Source organism: Homalodisca vitripennis, chromosome 6 (assembly GCF_021130785.1).
Source record: "Homalodisca vitripennis isolate AUS2020 chromosome 6, UT_GWSS_2.1, whole genome shotgun sequence".
In the NCBI taxonomy this organism is placed as follows: domain Eukaryota; kingdom Metazoa; phylum Arthropoda; class Insecta; order Hemiptera; family Cicadellidae; genus Homalodisca; species Homalodisca vitripennis.
Window position 1 is genome coordinate 113743666 of NC_060212.1, and position 21890 is coordinate 113765555.

Consider the following 21890-nt stretch of genomic DNA (forward strand, 5'->3'; position numbering starts at 1 on the left):
TTTTACTGATTTATCCGTGATGGTTGATATAAAATAATATAATGGTCTCCCCAAACTTTCTCCACAACCTGTACATTATTAACACTGAACCAGTCCTCACTTTTGATATGAGAATTTCAAAAATGTCCATATAAATCATTTAATTTTTACAATTTTTTTTACAAAAGTGCATAACATTATTTTTCTGTACACATCTTTTAAACGTTTTCATCATCCTCTGCAATGTCCTGTACCACATTTCTATGCAGACTGCATGAAGCTACACCCACAGTACGTTTAACATGACATGTAAAGGTGCAAGGTTCAGTGGTAACTTGATTATAATCTGTTGAAGCAGCGAATTAAGTTAGAGGATTAGGCGACCCTTTGAATAAATGGTCTTAACACTCTGTGAAACGAGTAAAAATAGTCACATATTGAAACTACAGCAGGGATTCCCTCAGTTTTAGAATCTGTTTTTGTAGTATTAAAAATAAAGGATAATTAAGTAGTAATTAATAAATTAATTTAATATAGTACTTGAAACACATCACATTATTGAATGAAATAAACTAAACATCCTGAGTTACGATCAGTAACGATCCTCACATAATTAATATTCCTCAACGTCAAAATAATACTCACACGCTCTCTAATTCTATAATAAAATTACTAGTGCAAGTTTCTTCTCATTCTAATTTAGTTTTATAAGCAAACCGCTTACACTGGGCTATAAAACCGCTTATAGGCAAAAAGACACTGGGCGATTTTAGTTCATGCAGGGTGGGGTAAATACCCCTCTGCCACTGTGATGCCGCCTTCTCCCAGTATCCCCACCACTGCTTGGCACTTGCCCGCTCACTCTATCCCCTGACCTGGCCACTGCCATTTAGCGGCTAACCTCAAACCAAAATGCAAGCTCCCTGGACACATCAATGGCTTCATTAGTCTGTTCAGTTAATTTTTACACTTGTATAGATAGGCCTACACACAAAAAATAACAATATACTTATAGAATAGGTAAGTAGCTGCAATGTGAACAAATGGCGCGAGCAAGTCATGACCCAAACAGCTGATAAAACAGAGCCGATAATATCCTTGTCCACACTCCCCATCACTGGAGGGGGGCCTTTCTGTGACAGGTTTATTTTTGAGCGGTTTATCTTTAACTTAAAAACAATGACTTTGAACTCTTCCAAAGTTTAAAAACTACCCATCAGAGTATTCTAACCCACCCAACACTAATGTATTTATAAAAATAATACAGCTATTCTGCTCGAATAGGGTAACTTGAAAACTGCTGTTATCAAGATAACCCTTTTTTATAATAAAAAAAAAAACTGTCCATGAAGTTTATATAATTTTTCCTCCTTGTTCATTGAAAATGTAATACATTTTTTTATTACTAAATAACCTGTGATTGTAAAAAGTGGATCTAAGACCAGACAAGAGAAAACAGTGGACTAATGCCCCATTAATCTTCTACGACATTCAGCTGATGCACTGAAATAGTTATAGTTTCTAGATTATTATTGCTTAACATTTATTTTAAGTGAGAACAACTAGAACATAGCACGCAATACACTGTTAGGCTGTGTATACCAGAGATTTCCGAAACTTAGGTCCTCAAGCTACATTTGACCCAGTGAAGGCAGCTGACAGGTCAGTGTGTGTTATCTAAGGTAAAAAAAGAAATAGAGAAGCCCAAAGATATTTAAATACATAAAAACTGATTTGGAAAATGGACAATATTACAAATAGAAAACAGTCAGCAAATCAATTATTCCTGTCCGTATTGTAGAATCAACACCATTTTCACACATATATTCTAGTAAGTATATGCTTAAGCATGGGCATATATAAGTGGGGCTCAGGGGGCCATCCACCCAAAGTGTTGAAAGACACACATCAAAATTGATATTTTTAAGCTAAAAACACATTTATGAGGTCTTAGAGCTCAATAATTTCTCAGGAGAAGATTTCTCAGGAGGTAAGATTTCTAAGCCAGTGTGTCACTTCCCCACCTCAAAATAATTGTCTATATACACCACTGTATTTAAGTACTTCTTACTGCAAATGTACTACCTCTTCTCATTGTGGAGTTGGGCAAACACAGAATTACTCCTTCAAATGTGGTAGGAGTCAACTTCATACAATCCATTTGGTTGTTGTATTGTAGTCATACAGTATACTCCTTTTGAATTAATTTTTATTTTATATGTATGTCACTAAATAAAGAAAAGTTAAATGAGTGACTGCCAAAATTTTGTCACATCGAAGTAATGAGTTGAAATTATTTGCAATACAAGGTTGACATTAGTGTTACATGAGTTTGAAGGGGATGTAAGAAAATTTGTTTTTTGGAATTTGCTAATTTGGAGTACATTATATGAGAAACCCCAATGCAAAACTGGGTGAAGGTGGAAAAGAACTGTTGTAACATATCAGGCATGCACTTTTTTTGTAGAAAGTATTATTTTTATTTTTAAAAAAAAACTGCTTATAAAATCTTGAAACTTGTCAAACCTACTCAATAGGGCAGAAATCTGCTATACTATCTGTGTTTGAAGAGATGAAAACAACGCTGAAACAGCTTCACTAGGTGGAGCGTCTGCTCCTTTGCTCAAATTTAGTTTCCCAAGCAAGCCAGGTGTATAGCACAGGGGAGCCCCTACGCCTTATCAGCTAAAATAGTTGGCAGGCGGCATAGTTTGTGATAATGGGGAATAATCCGTTTTAAACTCTGAAGAGCTTACTCAACTCAGATTACGGAAAAACCCTCATCTAGCAAGAGCAGACATGACCAGACAAAGAAGATATTCTTTCCCATCCTTCTGATAGGACTAACTAGTCTATCTCTTCATGGATACACTCGGATGGTCCTAGCGTCTCACAGTTCTTCATGCGGACTGTCAAGAGACAGACATCTTGAAACGCTATCAACAATTCCACGAGTTTGCGTCCAATCTGGGACTTTCTCACCTTAGGGACTGAAGTAGTGCTCATCAGCTCTGAGGGTGTGAACCGATTCGCAAAGTCCTGCAGTGAGGGTTTCGTTACTGACCGAGAAATACAACAATTTTGGACTCACACGAGTACATCTGCCAACGCAGTTCCATCAGCACCTGTAGCTCATGCTACATGGGGAAGGATATCTTCCTTGCCTGGTCGTGCTCAAGTAGTCCTCTGCTCACTAGAAGAGGATTTTCTCTATAATCTGAGTGGCACTTTCTTAGAGTACTATCTCAGCCATTATAGGAGACTTACTCGACTACTTAACTTTCCTGGCTAAGAACATCTGGTAGACTAACAACTAGTCTATATCTTCATCTTGAATACTGAACATTATGTTTAGCGAGCTTAAGAAAGCTTAATACAACTTTCAACAGAGATTTTTTGAAATAGTGATTATTTATTTGCAATGTAGTTGTAGTTTAAGTTGCCCTCTTACCTATGATCTAGTTAAGCACTGAATTGTCCTCATTGATGTTCTAACCAATAAGATAATGGTTTCAGCTCATCAGCTGAGTTCACGATGATCATATGCATTTACTGTTAGAAATATTGATAACCATTATTTCTACCTTGAAACTGCCATATACATTATAGCAAATAATTAGTAAACAACACAAATTATTATTTTTATTAAGAAGTGTATTTTTATAAAATATTATCAATAGATTACGTAAACCATACCAAATATACCTTTAAAGGAAGGGAACCCTTGTTTGAATTGTCACGTTTGACACCTAGAAGCATTATTGATATTATTAATAGCACTACACATGATTGAAGGTTAAATCTCCTAGAGAATCCACCAACTTATTTTGTATTTTTTTACTAGATTATGTATTTCAGTATTCAAATTTTGTTATTTTAATTAGTAATATATTTAAAAATGTTAAAAAGTTCCAAAAGTGAGAAAATTGATTAAAAAAGAATTGTAGGTTCAATAAAATTGAAAAGAATAATAACTTTAAAAAGTGAAGTTTTTAAATTTGTTTACACATTCTTCTTTACTTCATGTACTTTGGGAATGAATAAAAAATTGTACAAAAATAAGGAATCATTACCAAGAACTAAACTACATTTTACTGATAAACACACATATAACAACTAATCCCTTTGGTAGTAATGATTTACAATCAACAAGGGGTTAGAGCATGCAGAGGGTTGTCAGGAGTTCCCGAAGTGACAGAACTGATGAGGGTGAGGGCCAAAAGAGGTTGGTCATTTGTTACTGCATGGCCAGCATCCCGTACCAGCACATCGTACAGGTTATGTCCTCCTTTGTAGTATCCAGCCAAGTTCTGTAACACATGTTGTCTATGTGAATTAACAAATCGATACAAAAAGTGTAATAAACTAGAACATTAGAAATTTAGAACTAACAATAAAGAAAAAATGTAAAATAAATTTATACCAACAAACATTGCAGAGTTGTAACGTTTTAATGTTTATTTCCCTCAAATATTTTTTAAGAATTTATTTGACAAAAAATAAAAATATAATTTGCAATAATATTTATTTGGAAGAATGAAATTAGGGATATTGGTTACGTCACAATTAAATTGATAGAATATTACTTTTTACAAGCTTTAAATATTAATCTACTTTTATATATATATATATATATATATATATATATATATATATATATATATATGAGATTATATTTTTATAATATAATTTTTTCTATATGTTTTTATAACATATATATATATATATATATAATAAAGTCGGGTTTGTTACCCTATTTATAACTCAAGAATGACTGTACCGATTATAATGATCTCTTATTTGTAGGATTCGTCTCCACCCCTAATAGCAGGATAACTACTAAAAGTTCATAGATAAAATCAAGTAGATAGAAAAAGAGAAAGATTTCTGCATAACAGTATGTAGATTGATAGAGTCTGTTAAATGTAATCAACTTTTATGTTTTGTAAACATTGTTTCATGACAGCGCAAGCATATGTTTAATTAATTTAACCACTATTTTCAATTTTTATATTTATAGTCTTGAAAGCATAGAATAAACTTAACAGTAAGGACACTTCTTATTTCAGCCGTTTCTAACCACTGTTAAGCAACAAAAAAATTAAAAAAGCCAAAAAGTTTTTAAAAATATGTGTTTTTTATTTTCTCTGTTGAGTTAAGAAAAGAGTTAAGTTGAGATAAGAAAATATCCATATAAGAAAAATAAAAGTTTTGGTAAAAATATACTTTTAACTGAATATTTTAGCAAAATATTATGTATGCAGTGCTTGGTTAGTACTATAAAGCAGATTTCAAAGACAAAGAAAGTCTAAAACACATTTACACACACATCTAACATTTACTACACAATTTAACTTAAAGACTGTTATAAAACCCATCTTAGTTCTTTTTACAGAAACAGGCTTCTCAGACCTGCATATGTATACGTAGTTCCTTGATAGTAGAAACAAGGCAAAATCAACTATGGCACAAAAATATTATGGCCAGAATAAATTACAATAGCCATAAATATATACGTTTTTACATATTTTCTTGATGGAAAATTCAACATTGGCGTCAGAAATATAATTCACTCATAACAGAAGTGCTCATACACACATACAAAGCCCCAAAAAAAGGTGTGAAGCCCCGGGTAACTGCTAGTTAATTAATACACTTTTGTATGTTTTATTTTATTTTCATACAAGTTTTTGCTTTTTCCAAGTATGGTACAATATTATTCATGAAACATAAAAATGTTGAAACATGTTAAGAAACATGTTGATGATGGGTGAATTAATCTCCATACTGTGATTGGATGACTGACCATTTACACTTTGGTGTGATTTTTATTCAAGGGCTAGAACTTGTTCTTTTATAGGTTAACTACCACTATCCATCTGTTGATTACTTGGGTTTATATCTTTTGACTGGACTGACATGTTTAAGTCCCCATCACCCATTCTGCAGCTAAGGGTAACTTAGTACTTATTATGTATATCTATCAAGGGTAATATACCAAGGGCAAAGGGAAAATGTTTCTGATACCCAAGGGGTTTCAGCTAACTTGATCAATTTGGTTAAGAAGAAGAAATTTGCTCATAGAAAACTTAAGCTTTTGGATTTCCCCCTAATTTTATTCACTAGGTCAAATCCTATATTATGGAAAGGACATTTGTAGTACAGTCAGGTTGAACGAATTCTGAGGGTTTCATTAGCAGTTCAGGAGTACCTCAAGGCTCTAACTTGAGCCATTCTTTTTTGTTGTGTATGACACTGCATATACATTATATCATGAACTGTGACATCCAGTTTTAAGAAGATAATATTAAAATCTCTCTACTGATTGTGGTATTGTAGACTATTTAGTTCTGAATCAACTAAAATTTCTGTCATGGGTAGCCCATAATCAATCACATATCCCTGAAACTCAGCAAAATGGTAGTAGAGTTACCTTTTCTCATAAAAGAAATTCTTCATTCTCTTTTATGAAATTAGGGGTATTAGGGTTGAAAGATAGTACAACGGACAGAATGTCAGTCTTCTCATAGACTCTCAGTTGATACCCTAAATACATTAGCTGCGTTGTTTCAAAAGCTATGTAAACAAACACAAACAATTTTTAATTACACCACATGTTAGCTATTTAAAGATCTTAAAACAAACTTTTAACATTTTTTTTTACAAAACTTCAAGAAAACAATATTTTCTTTTCTATATGATCCGAATGATGAATTCAGCTTGCATTAAATCAACCCTTCCCACCATACATACGTTATGTGTACACAACTTGATTGCTCCACTGCGCTTTAGGATTGTGTCTAATACATTGTAGTGCACTAAATCGTGCGCCTGATGAGACAATAAGAATACCTATTCAACTAGATTATAATTTATTTTGAAGTCTGGATGTCTCTGAAGTCAAAACGATGTAAAGAGTTATTTTTTATCTTCTTCGTTGCTGACTTTTTGGACCTCTTCAGATGGACATTGACTCCTGATTTCAGGAGTCAAGTCTGTGACTGTGTCAGATTTTGGACGCTGCACTAAACAGGTAACTTCGAGTGGAACTCATCATTTTCATTGAATCAATGCTTCTCACCACAACTACGTTAAATACAGACAAATGCTGATAAAGCTACAAGATATTTTTCCTCTATCCATTTACAAAATATTTCCCAGGGGTTATATCAATTTTGAGTTTCTCCTAAACCTTGTTTCAGATCAAGACATTGTAAGAACAAAATTTTACCATTTGCACTGATTTATATTTTTAAACTTATAAATTCCAAATAAGATATTAGTTTTAAGATTTAAAAACTCTCACCAGTGATTCCTACGACTTTATCAGTACCATGGAAAGTAATAAAGCGTCGGATTGAAGCAATTTTATTGAAGTAATTTCACACAGTGGTAAAATAAAGTATTACAAATTTTCCTGATTTTTGAAAGGTCATAGAGATTGCTGGGCAAAATTTTCACACATTTTTTACACTCCACAGCACTATTTTTAGTGGAAAGGTTACAAACGGCTTTTATGAGCTATATACATTAAAGTATGAAAATTATAAAAATGTTTAATACTTACATCTTTTACACACCACTTTGTTCTGTTAGAATTGAGATACTGCTCCTTCCCACTCCAATCGAGAGAACAAAGAAAGTTGATGGTCAGGGGATAGGCACAAGTTAAGTCCAACTGACCATTGTAGAACACTATGGGGTAGAACTCCAACAATTCTTCCACCCAGGGTTTTACTGACTGTACAATGTCATTACGTAAATTGCGGTAAACATTTTTAAACGAATTGAATGGAAGGTAACCGATCTGAAGTGCCTTACGAAATTCAGCTGATTGGATGTATCTTGTCAAATTATCTAGTGATATTGAAGAGCCATCAATATAATTGAAAAAATCCACTTTTCTGCCCACAAACTTGTCGTACAGGAAACCTCTAAATGCATAACTAATTTTAGAGGCAGCATTCCAATTTTTATTCTTAATGTTTTGCACAAACTGTTTATAATTCTGATTGTATACGTCTCTTGCTGCATCGTCAATCAGTCCAAGATAGTAGAGATGATTACCATAGTCCAGCTGTGTCTCAGCGTCACTCAAGCCGTTGCCGATCATCATGGCAGCGAGACTGATCTTCACCTCAGCACCAGGATTATATTTGTGAATGGCGTGGCCTAAAGCAGGAATGTAATGGCCGGCATATGATTGTCCAGAGATGAAAAAATTGTTCTTGACTAACTCCGGGAACAGTTGGTAAAACTGGATTAGTGCTTTGTACAGGTCCTCGCCCACATCTGTTTCGTTTTTAGCATAGCATCCACTCTTCGTAAAACTGTAACCTGTTCCAACAGGTTGGTCTATGAGGAGCAAGTTAGTTTCTAAATTCCAAGAAAACTCCTGTTTCTGTAATTTTCCTTCATGATATTTCAAAGGACCTATGTTTAAGAGTATTGAATACAAAGATGTAAGTCCTGGACCTCCTTCTAACCACAACAGAAGCGGTGCATCCTTCCATTGTCCATTTTGTGCTGGGAAAAACCAAAAGAACAAATTTGATTGGCAATGTTTGTTAATGGTGAAGAATCCGGAGTAGCTTGTTATGTTTCCTAAGTCAGGTTTAACTCTCGACAGTTGTTGAGCTTTTTCATATTTTCCCTCCTCCAAGAGAGGAGTTAGGTATAATGATATTCCCGCATCAGCATCACCAGGTAGATAGAATTTTTCTATTTCAGGGAAAAAGAAAAACCCTTCAACGTTCACTGAAAATAAAAAAAGTAACCACACTGCTACCATTTTAACACAGACTAAACAGTGAAAAAAATTGTCAAACTAATATTATATTTATTTATCTTTTTAGAACAAAAGTTCCCAGGAGATTATTAATACAAGTTCATTGGTTTTGATAACCGTGGTTGATTATTAATCAAAAAATAGAGTTTATCACAGACCCAGATAAATTTTGACATATTTTGTCTCAGAAACACAAATTAGAGAGTCTAATACACTACCTATGCAATTATAAATAAATAATGGATTCAAAATAGTTATGAGTCAAATATTAAAGTTACATGTAACATTATTAATTAATATCTAGGTAGTCCCTTTAATATCAATATGAGTTTGGTCACAACAAACGTTTTGAATTCAAACCAAATAAATGTTTCTTTGATGTGTAAAATTAAAATTAATACAGTATTTTTATATTTGCAACTGTGTAAATTTCTACACATTAACATAAAATTTATTAATAAGGTATAGATAGGTTTAATTTATATGCCACTCTACTGAGAAATTTTTTAATTGTATAGTAGTATTTATTTGGCAACGTTTACTGGACTAGTGTTAAGGAGTTTTACACTCAAATATAGTACATTTCATTAAAAAACGTGAACTTTTGCGGGGCAATATTTTATTTATGTGCTAGGTGAAACTGAGCGTGGAACATGGCTATTGAACATTGAACGATACTTTTCTGAAATTTCATAGTCTTCCATAAGGAAACTTAAGACTATGTTATAATTTATTTTGGTGTTAAAATCAGCTGTTTGAACATAATAACCATTAGTGCTCCTGTTGGACAAACTAGGAATTTCGATTATTTATATAAGGAAGGTAATTTTTAAGAGAAGGAAAATCAGCTGACTCAGCTACGAGGGAAACAATGACTTCGCAGATCTCAGTTATATTGAAAAATATTCCATTTCCAAACAGAGTGATGAAAACACATCTTATTCATGACATTTTTACATTATTTTAATTTGTTTGAAGGTGTCTAATTAAGAGAGAGGTTTGCAGTTTAAATGTTTAGTTATGTTTATATTTTTGTAAACAAAATATGTCTATTTAAATTTATATTCTGCAAAAACTGCTCAAAAAATGTAATGTTTTTTATCTTAAATAAATGTTACAAAGATCATTTTTACTATTGTAGCTTTAAAACAAGTATGTAAAAAATTATGTAATTACTTTTCCGAATCCCAAAAGTTTATTTAAAAAAATGATTAGTAAAATAAATGTGAAAAACGGTAAAAAAATAGAAAAATATTTCAATCATATCATACACATAACTCCAAAAATTAGGTTTTCCAATTACTTGTATTTTTTAAATATCCAATTACCATCTTGAAAACACAAAAAGACAACTACAGGACAGTTACGATTAAAGCATTACTAAACGCTCATACTTGTTTTTACGGTGTAAATTATGTTAGTTTACACTACAGTATGAAATACAAATCTACTGCAATTACATTGTACTTTCATGTAATGCTAGTGTTTTAGTTGCCTTAAAAGGTCCTCCATTGTGGTTAAGTTATGACTACATCTTTAATATCGCTCAACGTCAAAATCCTCTCTAAATAATCCTCACACGCTTTCTAATTCTGTAATCAAATTTCTAGTGCAAGTTTCTTCTCCTTCTAATTTAGTGTTAACTTGAAAACAGAAAGTCTTGGAAACCAGTAAACCAACGTAAAAGTATAAAAAAAAAATAAAACTAAAAAAACTTCAGGATTTGCTGTTGGAGTACATTATATGAGAAACCTAATGTAAACTGGGCGAAGGTGGAAAAGAACTGTTGTAGCATGCACTTGTTTTGTAGAAAGTATTATTTTTATTGAAAAAAACTGCTTATAAAATCTTGAAACTCGCCAAACCTACTCAAGAGGGCAGAAATCTGTTGTCCTGTCTGTGTTTGAAGAGATAAAACAGCGTTGAAACAGCTTCATTAGGTGGAGTGTCTTCCGTCTTCTCCTTTGCTGAAACTTAGTTTCCCAAGCAAGTCAGGTGTATAGCACAGGAGAGTGCCCCTATGCCTTACCAGCTAAAATAGTTGGCAGGTGACATAGTTTTTGATAAGGGGAATAATCCGTTTTAACTCAGATTACGGAGAAACCCACATCTACCAATAGTACTACTCGAGCATGACCAGACTAGAAAGAAACCCTTTCCCATCAATCTGATAGACTAAAAACTAGTCTATCTCTTCATGGATACACTTGGATGATCCATCTGTGATCCTAGCGTGCTTCTTCGTGACAGACAGACATCTCGAAGCGCTATCAAAATTCCACGAGCTTGTGTCCCATCTGGAACTTTCTTACCTTACTTAGGGAGTGAATCAGTCCTCATCAACTCTGAGGGTGTGAACCGGAGCATGATGCGCAAAGTCCAACAGTGAGGGTTTCTCTACTGACCGAGAAATACAACAATTTTGGACTCACACAAGTACATCTGCCAAAACATCTACATTAGGACCTATAGCTCATGGTACCTGGGAAAGGAAATCTTCCTTGCCCGGTCATGCTCAAGTGGTCCTCTTGCTCACTAGAAGAGGGTTTTCTCCGCAATCTGAGTTGCACTTTCTTTGAGCACAATCTTGGCCAGTGTAGGAGACTAAACTCAACTACTTCACTTTCCTGGCTAAGTGATCTGATAGATCAACAACTAGTCTATCTCTTCATCTTGAAAACTAAATATTACATTTAGCTTGGTTGCAAGCTTACTACAAGTTTCAACAGAGTTTTTGATATGGTGATTATTTATTTGCAATGCAGTTGTAGTTTAATTTGTTCTCTTACCTTTGATATAGTTAAGCACAATAACATTGTACTCATCCATGTTCTAGTTGATATGATAATGGCTTTCAACCTGATGATACATTATACAGTTACAGCTCACATACATTTACTGTTAAAATTACTGTTCTTTCTACCTTGAAACTGGCATATATGTTAAAGAAAATAATTAGAAAACAGCACAAATTATTATTTTTATTAAAGAAGTGTATTCTTATCAAATATTAACTATCAATAAATTACTTGAACCATATCAAATATCCCCCTAAACGGAGGGAAACCGTGTTTGAGATGCCCCATTTGACACTTAGAAACATCATTAATATTAATAGCACTTCACTTGATTGAAGGTAAAATCGCCTACGGAATCCACCAACTATTTAGTATTGTTTTACTAGATTATGTATACTAAGTATTTCAGTATTCAAATTTTGTTTTTTAATTACTAATATATTTAAAAAGTTAAAAAAATTCCAAAAGAGAGAAAATCTATTTAAAAAAAGTTTTAAATATCAATAAAATTTAAAAGAACAATAATTTAAAAAATGTATATTTTAAAATATTTTTTCCATTTATTCTGCTTTACTTCCTTTACTTCAGGATTGAATAAAAATATGTACACAAATAACAAAACAGTACCAAGAACTGAACTACACTTTACTAACCAACGCACACATAACAACTAATCTTTTCGGTAGTAATGATTTACAATCAACAAGGGGTTAGAGCATGCAGAGGGTTGTCAGGAGTTCCCAAAGTGACAGAACTGATGAGGGTGAGGGCCCAAAGAGGTTGGTCATTTGTTACCGCATGGCCTGCATCCCGTATCAGCACATCGTACAGGTTATGTCCTCCTTTATAGTATCCAGCTAAGTCCTGTAACACGTGTCATCTATGTGAATTAACCCTTTGAGCTTCCATTATATTTTGTAAAGTGCATACCTGTTTTATGACTTTTTGCAGACTGTCCTTGTAAAATTTATAATAAATCTAAATATCAACTTAAATATAAAGTATTATATACCACTTTTTTTGCAAAGAACTAAGCTTTCAGACTGTGTAACTATGAAGTTAGAGAAAACAATGTCTTAGTTCTGAAATTAAAATATAGTAAAAAAAATTTTTTTAAAAAATTGCAATAAAGTATGCACATGTATTTGAAATATTACATATATTCAAAATTCAGAATAGCCAAATTGTAGGAAATTTTGTCCTTACATATATGTATAATGTTGAACTGTTTATAATAATAATTTTTTCAATATTTTTATGAATAAGTGTGCATTTGAAATTTTTTCCTACTCGTCATAATTATAGAACACATTGATATAACAATGTCCTTAATTTTTATATTATACTAAATGTAGTAGCAATACATTTAGAATAATGTACTTGTAGCAAATTTTACTATGAATATAAAACTATACATGGCTGTAAGTTATTTTAGCAATTCAAAATATTTACGTATACAGTATAGAGAAAAGTTAAAATAGTGATCATCTTTTATGAAAAACATAAAAAATATTTATATGCAATAACATCATTTCTAACAATTAGTAACCATATAAAAACTAATTGAAACGAAAACAAGGACAAAATAGACTGTAAAACAGTGAAATTCACATGTTTGTATCTGAGCAACAACAAACAATTAAAATTAAAATTTTCTTTATTGCAGTAGACAATTTTTTTACAATTGCATTGCATGTGTCTAACTTACTCTAATGTTGAATTTTAAAACATTAATTTTAACCAATGTAACTTTAATTAAACATTCTTTTACAATTGTCAGCACAAAATGTTATTCATTTCGGCAACAGAGTTAACAAAATAATTTTAGCACTCCCATTGATTTGTCATGAACTCATCAACAGAATAAAACGCATTTGATACTAAAAGATCTTGTAATCGAGCTTTGAAACGTTTCTTTGTTGCCAATTCTTTGATGCACTCCGGGAGTCTGTTGATCACTTTAACACCAACCTGCGATGGAAGTTGTTTATAAGCCATCGTTCTGTGAGACTAAATTCTCAGGTTGTCCGTTCCCCTCGTATTATATCCATGGACATCACTACCCTGTGTCAAATCACATTTGTATCTACAATAAAGGGCAACACAACGCAAACACACTTCGCTGGAAACAACAGCTGATGAAAATTATGTAGACTAAAAGAGTACGAGAAATCGAAAGACTACTACACATAAAGAAAAACTGGTGGGCTTTTGAACAGCATAGGTTATAATGTGATTTGATTAGTATATTAGCGTCTGCAAAATGAGTTTTAATACATAAATTTTTTATGACGTTTAGTGAAGATCCGAGTCATCAAAAATATTGATGATGGACGCTTGGGGGATTATTATTAAATCAAAACAAAAAGTGTAATTAACTAGAACATTAGAAATCTAGAATTAACAATAAAGAAAAAAATAAAATGATTTTATACTAACAAACATTGCAGAGTTGTAAGGTTTTAATATCTATTTTGCCTCATATATTTTTGAGAATTTTAGATGACAAAAATAACAATAAAAATATAATTTGCAATAATATTGGTTCAGAAGAATGAAATTAGGGATATTAGTTACATCACATTTAAATTGAGAGAATATTACATTTATAAGGTTTTCATATTAATCTACTCCTTTATACATAAAAAAAGGCTGAGTTCATTACACTATTTATAACTCAAGAATGACTGTACCGATTATAATGATCTCTTATTTGTTGGATTTGTCTCCACCCCAAATAGCAAAATAACTACTAAAAGTTCATTGGAAAAATCAAGAAGAAACTGATAGAAAAAGAGATCGATTTCTGTATACCAGTATAGATTGATAGTCTGTTAAATGTAATCAACTGGTATGTGTAAACATTGTTTTATGACAGAATAACAATACGTTTAATTAATTTAACTACTATTTTCGATTTTTTCACAGTTATAGTCTTGAAAGCATAGAGTAAACTTATTAGTAATGACACTTCTTATTTCAAACTTTTCTGCAAACCACTGTTGAGCAACAAAAAAAAAAGAGCCAAAAAATGTTGTTGAAAATATAATGTTGTTTTTTTCTCTGTTGATTAAGAAAATATCCAGATTATAAAATTAAGTTTTGGTAAAAATATACTTTTAACTGTACATTTTAGCAAAATATTATGTATGCAGTGCTTGGTTATAATGCAGATTTCAAAGACAAATTTACTATCTGACAATTTTAAAAACTGTTATGAAATCCATCTAAGTTGTCTTTTGACAAAAATAGGCTTCTCAGACCTGTGTATGCATACATAGTTCCTTGATTGTGAAAACAAGGCAAAATCAACTATGGCACAAAAATATTAAGGCCAGAATAAATTACAATAGCCATAAATATATAAGTTTTTATATATTTCCTTGGTGGCAAACTCAACATTGACATCAGAAATATAATTCACTCACAACAGAAGTGCTAATACACACATACAAAGCCCAAAAAAAGATGTGAAGTCACAGGTAACTGCTAGTTAATTAATATACTTTTGTACGTTTTATTTGATTTCGTACAAGTTTTCGTTTTTTTCCTAGTATGGTAAAATATTGTTCATGAAACATAAACATGAACAATAAAAGTAACCCGCAAAAAAAACATTAACGTTACGTGTTCTTGCAACACGTGAAGAAACATGTTGATTATGGGTGACTTAAGCTCCAAACTGTGATTGGATGACTGACCATTTACACTTTGGTGTGATTTTTATTCAAGGGCTAGAACTGGTTCTTTTATAGGTTTACTGCCACTGTCCATCAGTTGAGTACTCGGGTTTATATCTTATAACTGGACTGATATGTTTTGTCTCCATCACTCATTCTGGAGCTAAGGCTAACTTAGAACTCATTATGTACATCTCTGAGGGGTAATATACCAAGGGCAAAGAGAAAATGTTTCTGATACCCAATGGGTTTTCAATCAACTTAATCAATATGCTTAAGAGGAAGAAATTTGTTCATAGAAAACTTAATTAAGCAATCTGGATGGCTACAAAACGTATTCAGGGCTGAGATTGGTAAAAGTAGACCTGGATTGTGCAGAAGGCAGTATTCTAGAATTGTTGAAAATTATACCAAATTTTGGAAATAATTTAACCAACTTCTAAAAGACTCCCTCTATTCAGCTGCCAATATTGATGACAGTTGTGACATAAATGTCCTGTGTTCTAAATTTGGAAAGTACTTTGCTTCTTTATGTCAATATTTTGATAAAAAGCAGTTGTGAGATGGACTTCATGGACATATCGCATTCAAGCATTGACATTCTTCCGGTATTGGTTAATTATGTCAAGTCTACCATTATGAGTATAACAATTCACTGAGTCTGTTACATCCGTTGCATTCCTGCATTCATTATCAAAATTATTCTATGTTCTTACTTCTATAAGAATAAGAATAAGAATAAGAATAATTTATTTATACAATAGAACTCAAAGGTTTTCTGTGCAAGTCAAAACATCAGAATCAAAAGTAATTATAAAAAAGAAACAGAACAACAACTGTTAACAATAGAGCATACAATCTAAAGGTAAAACACAATAAATTATTGTAACTATTTTAAGTTATTCCTACAACAACAAAAATCAAGGTCCAATCAAGACATGGGTATCATGAGAGCGTCGTGGAGACTGTAGAAAGCCTTCCCGATCAAATAAGCCTTTAAATAATTTTTGAAACTGTTTACATTTGAATTTTGATTACATTTAGAAGTAAATTGTAAATACCAAAATAAAAAAATTGAGTTTTTGAAAAAGTTGAGTCTGAAACAGTTTGAAATTAGGTAATTTCTGTGCTGTGTGTTATGATCATGATTTAAATGAAAAAGAGTTTTATTTTGAAAACATTGCCAAATGAAAAATGAGAAGGGAGGCCAAGGTAAGAATCCCACTGGATCAGAAACAACTCTCTACAACTCTCATCTGGTCTCATTCCCCAGATGACTCTCAACGCTTTCTTTTGAACAGTGAATACTCTATTAGAGTTGATGACACTAGAAAATCCCCAAAATTATTCCATACCTCAGCTTTGACTCAAATAAGCTTAAGTAACCCAGTATAAGAACTTGCTTGGAGGCAAATGTAGAAAGCCACCTCAGGGTAAATATAGCTGAATTTAACTGCTTCGATTAAGTGTTTATATGGGTATTCCATTTCGTGTCAAAATCAAGATGGACCCATAAGAAACTTACAGAAAAATTGCTACTTATTTGGTGGCACCAAATGTACAAATATTAGGAACATTTTGGCAGGTTTGGGAATAAAATTCCACAATGTTCAATTTGGAAAAGTTTAAGAACAGGTTATTGGTGCAGAACAAGCCAGTTACTTTTTATTACTGTTCAGTATGGTGACGGGGCAGTTTCCTTTCATTTGGAAGAATGCAATAGTCATACCAATTCCAAAAAAGGGTCTCCAAATTAAGATTAGACTGATTTCTGTCATAAGTTCTGTGCCAAATATATTTTAAAAGATAATGTGCAGTTTTCTTTATGATCTCGTAGTTTTCCACCTTATATTTGTATCTCCAAATCATCTGATTGCCACAAAATTGGCATTGTTTTAGTAGTGAATGATCCTGCTGTTATGGAAGGGGGAAGGTTAATACTATCAACTCTTTTTGAGAGTTTCAAGCTTTTTGATCTTCCCCTAATCTTATTCACTGGGTAAAATCTTATATTATGGAAAGAACATTTGTATTACAGTTAGGAGGAATGAATTCTGAAAGCTTCATTTCCAGTTCAGGAGTATCTCAAGGCTCCAATTTGAGCACTTCTTTTTTGTTGTATATGACATTGCATCATCATGAACTGTAAAATCCAGTTTTAAGTAGATGATATTAAATCTCTCTACTGATTGTGGGATTGACAGACTATTTAGTTCTGAATCAACTAAAATTTCTTCTGCCATGGGTAGCCCATAATCAATCACATATCCTTGAAACTCAGCAAAATGGTAGTAGAGTTACCTTTTCTCATAAAAGAAATTATTCATTCTCTTTTATGAAATTAGGGGTATTAGGGTTGAAAGATAGTACAACGGACAGAATGTCAGTCTTCTCATAGACTCTCAGTTGATACCCTAAATACATTAGCTGCGTTGTTTCAAAAGCTATGCAAACAAACACAAACAATTTTTAATTACACCACATGTTAGCTATTTAGAGATTTTAAAACAAACTTTTAAAACTTTTTTTACAAAACTTCAAGAAAACAGTATTTTCTTTTCTATATGATCCGATTGATGAATTCAGCTTGCATTAAATCAACCCTTCCCACCATACATACGTTATGTGTACAAAACTTAGTTGCTCCTCTGTGCTTTAGGATTGTGTCTAATACATTGTAGTGCACTAAATCATGCGCCTGATGAGACAATGAGAATACCTATTCAACTAGATTATAATTTATTTTGAAGTCTGGATGTCTCTGAAGTCAAAACGATGTAAAGAGTTATTTTTTATCTTTGTCGTTGCTGACTTTTTGGACCTCTTCAGACGAAAATGACTCGAAATTTCATAAGTGCAGCCTGTGACAGCGTCAGATTTTGGACCTTGTACTAAGCAGATGATTTTGAGCTGAACTCATCATTCGCATTGAGTCAACGCTTCCCACCATAACTACGTTAAATACAGGTAAATGCTGATAAAAGCGGTAAGATCAATTTTCATGTACCGGTATCCATTTACAAAACATGTTCCAGGGGTTATATCTTCAAATGTGAGTTAAATCCTGTTTCGTAGCAAGACATTGTAAGAGACAAAAGTTTACCATTTGCACTGATTTATATTTTTTAATTTATAAATTCCAAATAAAATATTAATTTTAAAATTTAAAAACTCTAACCAGTGATTCCCACGACTTTTATCAGTACCAACAAAAGTAATAATCCATCAGATTAAGGGAATTTTATTGAAGTAATTTCAGACGGTGGTAAAATAAAGTTTTACAAATTTTCTTGATTTTTGAAAGGCTATAGCGACAGCTTGACAAAATTTTCAAACATTTTTTATACTCCAAAGCACTATATTCAGTGGAAAGGTTACAAACGGTTTTTACGAGTTATATTCATTAAATTATAAAAATGTTTAATACTTACATCTTTTAAACACCACTTTGTTCTGTTAGAATTGAGATACTGCTCCTTCCCACTCCAATCGAGAGAACGAAGAAAGTTAATGGTCAGGGGATAGGCACAAGCTAGGTCCAACTGACCATTGTAGAACACTATGGGGTAGAACTCCAACAATTCTTCCACCCAGGGTTTTACTGACTGTACAATGTCATTACGTAAATTGCGGTAAACAGTTGGAAACGAATGGAATGGAAGGTAACCGATCTGAAGTGCCTTACGGAATTCGGCTGATTGGATGTATCTTGACAAATTACGTGGTGATATTGAAGAGCCATCAATATAATTGAACATATTCACTTTCCTGTCCACAAACCTGTCATACAGGAACCCTCTAAAGGCATCACAAAGTTTAGTGGCAGCATTCCAATTTTTATCCTTAATGTCTTGCACAAACTGTTTATAATTCTGATTGTATACGTCTCTTGCTGCATCGTCAATCAGTCCAAGATAGTAGAGATGATTACCGTAGTCCAGCTGTGTCTCAGCGTCACTCAAGCCGTTGCCGATCATCATGGCAGTCAGACTGATCTTCACTTCAGCACCAGGATTATATTTGTGAATGGCGTGGCCTAAAGCAGGAATGTAATGGCCGGCATATGATTGTCCAGAGATGAAAAAATTGTTTTTAACTAGCTCTGGGAAAAGTTGGTAAAACTGGATTAGTGCTTTGTATAGGTCCTCGCCCACATCTGTTTCGTTTTTAGCATAGCATCCACTCTTCGTAAAACTGTAACCTGTTCCAACAGGTTGGTCTATGAGGAGCAGGTTAGTTTCTAAATTCCAAGAAAACTCTTGTTTCTGTAATTCTCCTTCATGATATTTCAAAGGACCTATGTTTAAGAGTATTGAGTACAAAGATGTAAGTCCTGGACCTCCTTCTAACCACAGCAGAAGTGGTGCATCCTTCCATTGTCCTTTTTGTGCTGGGAAAAACCAAAAGAACAAATTTGATTGGCACTGTTTGTTAATGGTGAAGAATCCGGAGTAGCTTGTTATATTTCCTAAGTCAGGTTTAACTCTCGACAGTTGTTGAGCTTCTTCATATTTTCCCTCCTCCAAGAGAGGAGTTAAGTATAATGATATTCCCGCATCAGCATCACCAGGTAGATAGAATTTCTCTATTTCAGGGAAAAAGAAAAACCCCTCAACATTCACTGAAAAGAAAAAAAGTAACCACACTGCTACCATTTTAACAAAGACTAAACAGTAAAAAATTGTAAACTAATATTACATTTATTTATCTTTTTAGAACAAAAGTTCCCAAGAGATTATTAATACAAGTTCTTTGGTTTTGATAACCGTGGTTGATTATTAATCAAAAATAGAATTTATCACAGACCCAGATAAATTTTGACATATTTTGTCTCAGAATCACAAATTAGAGAGTCTAAAACACTACCTACGCAATGATAAATAAATAATGGATTCAAAATAGTTATGAGTCAAATATTAAAGTTACATGTAACATAATAAATTAATATTTAGGTAATCCCTTTAATTTCCATGGGGGACATGAGTTGTGGCCAAATTATGAGTTTGGCCACAACTCATGTTTTGAATTCAAACCAAATAAAATGCTTCATTTGATAGGTCAAATTAAAATGAATACAGTATTTTTATATTTATAACTGCGTACATTTCTATACATTAGCAGACAATTTACTAATAAGATATACATAGACTCAATATATACACCACTGTACTGATAAATTTTTCAATTGTATAATAGTATTTATTTGGCAATATTTACTGAAGTAAATGATACAACTTATTTTGATGAAGTTTGTTATAATCAGGTAATTTAGTAGTAACACATTTAGTATCCAATGCATTTTAAAAGTTTTTTATACATGTAAATTAGCAAGTTGGATATTTGATCATGCTTCTATTTCTTGTGTTATGTTCATGATATTTTTAACAAGAAAGTATTATAGTTTTGTGAAGGTGTAAAACAGTTTGAAGAATGTATACTGACACGTGTTAAGGAGTTTTAGACTCAAATATAGTACATTTCATTACAAAACGTGAACTGTTGCGGGACAAGATTGCATTTATGCGCTAGGCAAAGCTGAGCATTAATATGCTATTGAGCAATGAACAATACTTTTCATCACTTTTAAAAGATTACCATAGTCTTCCATTAGGAAACTCAAGACTATGTTATAATCCATTTTTGTGTTAACATCAGCTGTTTGAACATAATAACCGTTAGTGCTCCTGTTGGACAAACTGGGAATTTCGTTTGTTTACATAAGGAAGGTAATTTTCAAGAGAAGGAAAATCAGCTGATAGCTACGAGAGAAACGATGACTTCGCAAATCTCAGCATTATTAGTCCATTTCCACATAGAGTGATAGAAACACATCTTATCCATGCCATTTTTACATTCTTTTAATTTTTTGGTTGGGACCTAATTAAGAGAGAGGTTTGCAGTTTAAACGTTTAGTTATGTATGGTACATATTTCTGTAAAAAATATGTCTATTTCAACTTGTATTCTGCAAAAACTGCTCAAACAAATTTAGTGTTTTTTGATCTCAAATAAATGGTACAAAGATCATGTTCATTATTGTAGCCTTAAAGTAATGTAAAAAATTATATAATTACTTTTCCAAATTCCAAAAGTTTATTTAAAAAATGATTAGTAAAATTTACATGTGAAAAACGGTAAAAATAGAATAATATTTCAATCATATCATACATATAACTCCAAAAATTTGGTTTTCAAATTACTTGCAGTTTTTTAAATATCCAATTACCATAATGGAAACACAAAAACGCAATTATAGGACAGTTACAATTAAATCATTGCTAAACAGTGACACTTGTTTTTAAGTTTAAATTATGTTAGTTTACATTACGGTATGAAATATAAATCTCCTGCACAATATAGTGTCCTTTTATGTAATGCTAGTATTTTAGTAGGTTTATAAGGTCTACTGAGTTGGTAGGTCACTGAGGTTAAATTATGACTGATAACTATAGATTACAAGCACTAGTCTTATCGTGTAGCTTTGAACAAAACAAAAGTGATCAAAAAGTCTTCTTTTTCTGCCCATTTCAGTAACAAAATATTAACTTAAAAAACTAATACTTATTTCTATGGATTAATACAAATTGCACCAAACTCTATAGCTGTTGTACATGAAAAAAACAGTTTATTCTCTTCCGTGTAATCA

The 21890-nt window shown here is 32.3% G+C and overlaps 2 protein-coding genes across 2 annotated transcripts; both read right to left on the reverse strand.

The window, feature by feature from the left end:
• Positions 1 to 4038: 4038 nt before the first annotated feature.
• On the reverse strand, positions 4039 to 8809 carry LOC124364745 (venom serine carboxypeptidase-like). The gene is made up of 2 exons (XM_046820453.1): positions 7547 to 8809; positions 4039 to 4289 (listed from the first exon to the last, which is right to left on the reverse strand). Exons 1-2 carry the CDS (start codon positions 8768 to 8770, stop codon positions 4125 to 4127), a joined length of 1389 nt encoding a protein of 462 aa, XP_046676409.1. The 5' UTR covers positions 8771 to 8809; the 3' UTR covers positions 4039 to 4124.
• Positions 8810 to 12189: 3380 nt separating this feature from the next.
• Positions 12190 to 19953, reverse strand: LOC124364746 (venom serine carboxypeptidase-like). Its single transcript, XM_046820454.1, has 2 exons — positions 18677 to 19953; positions 12190 to 12429 (listed from the first exon to the last, which is right to left on the reverse strand). The coding sequence occupies exons 1-2, from the start codon at positions 19898 to 19900 to the stop codon at positions 12265 to 12267; spliced, it is 1389 nt and encodes a 462-aa protein (XP_046676410.1). The 5' UTR covers positions 19901 to 19953; the 3' UTR covers positions 12190 to 12264.
• Positions 19954 to 21890: the final 1937 nt, after the last annotated feature.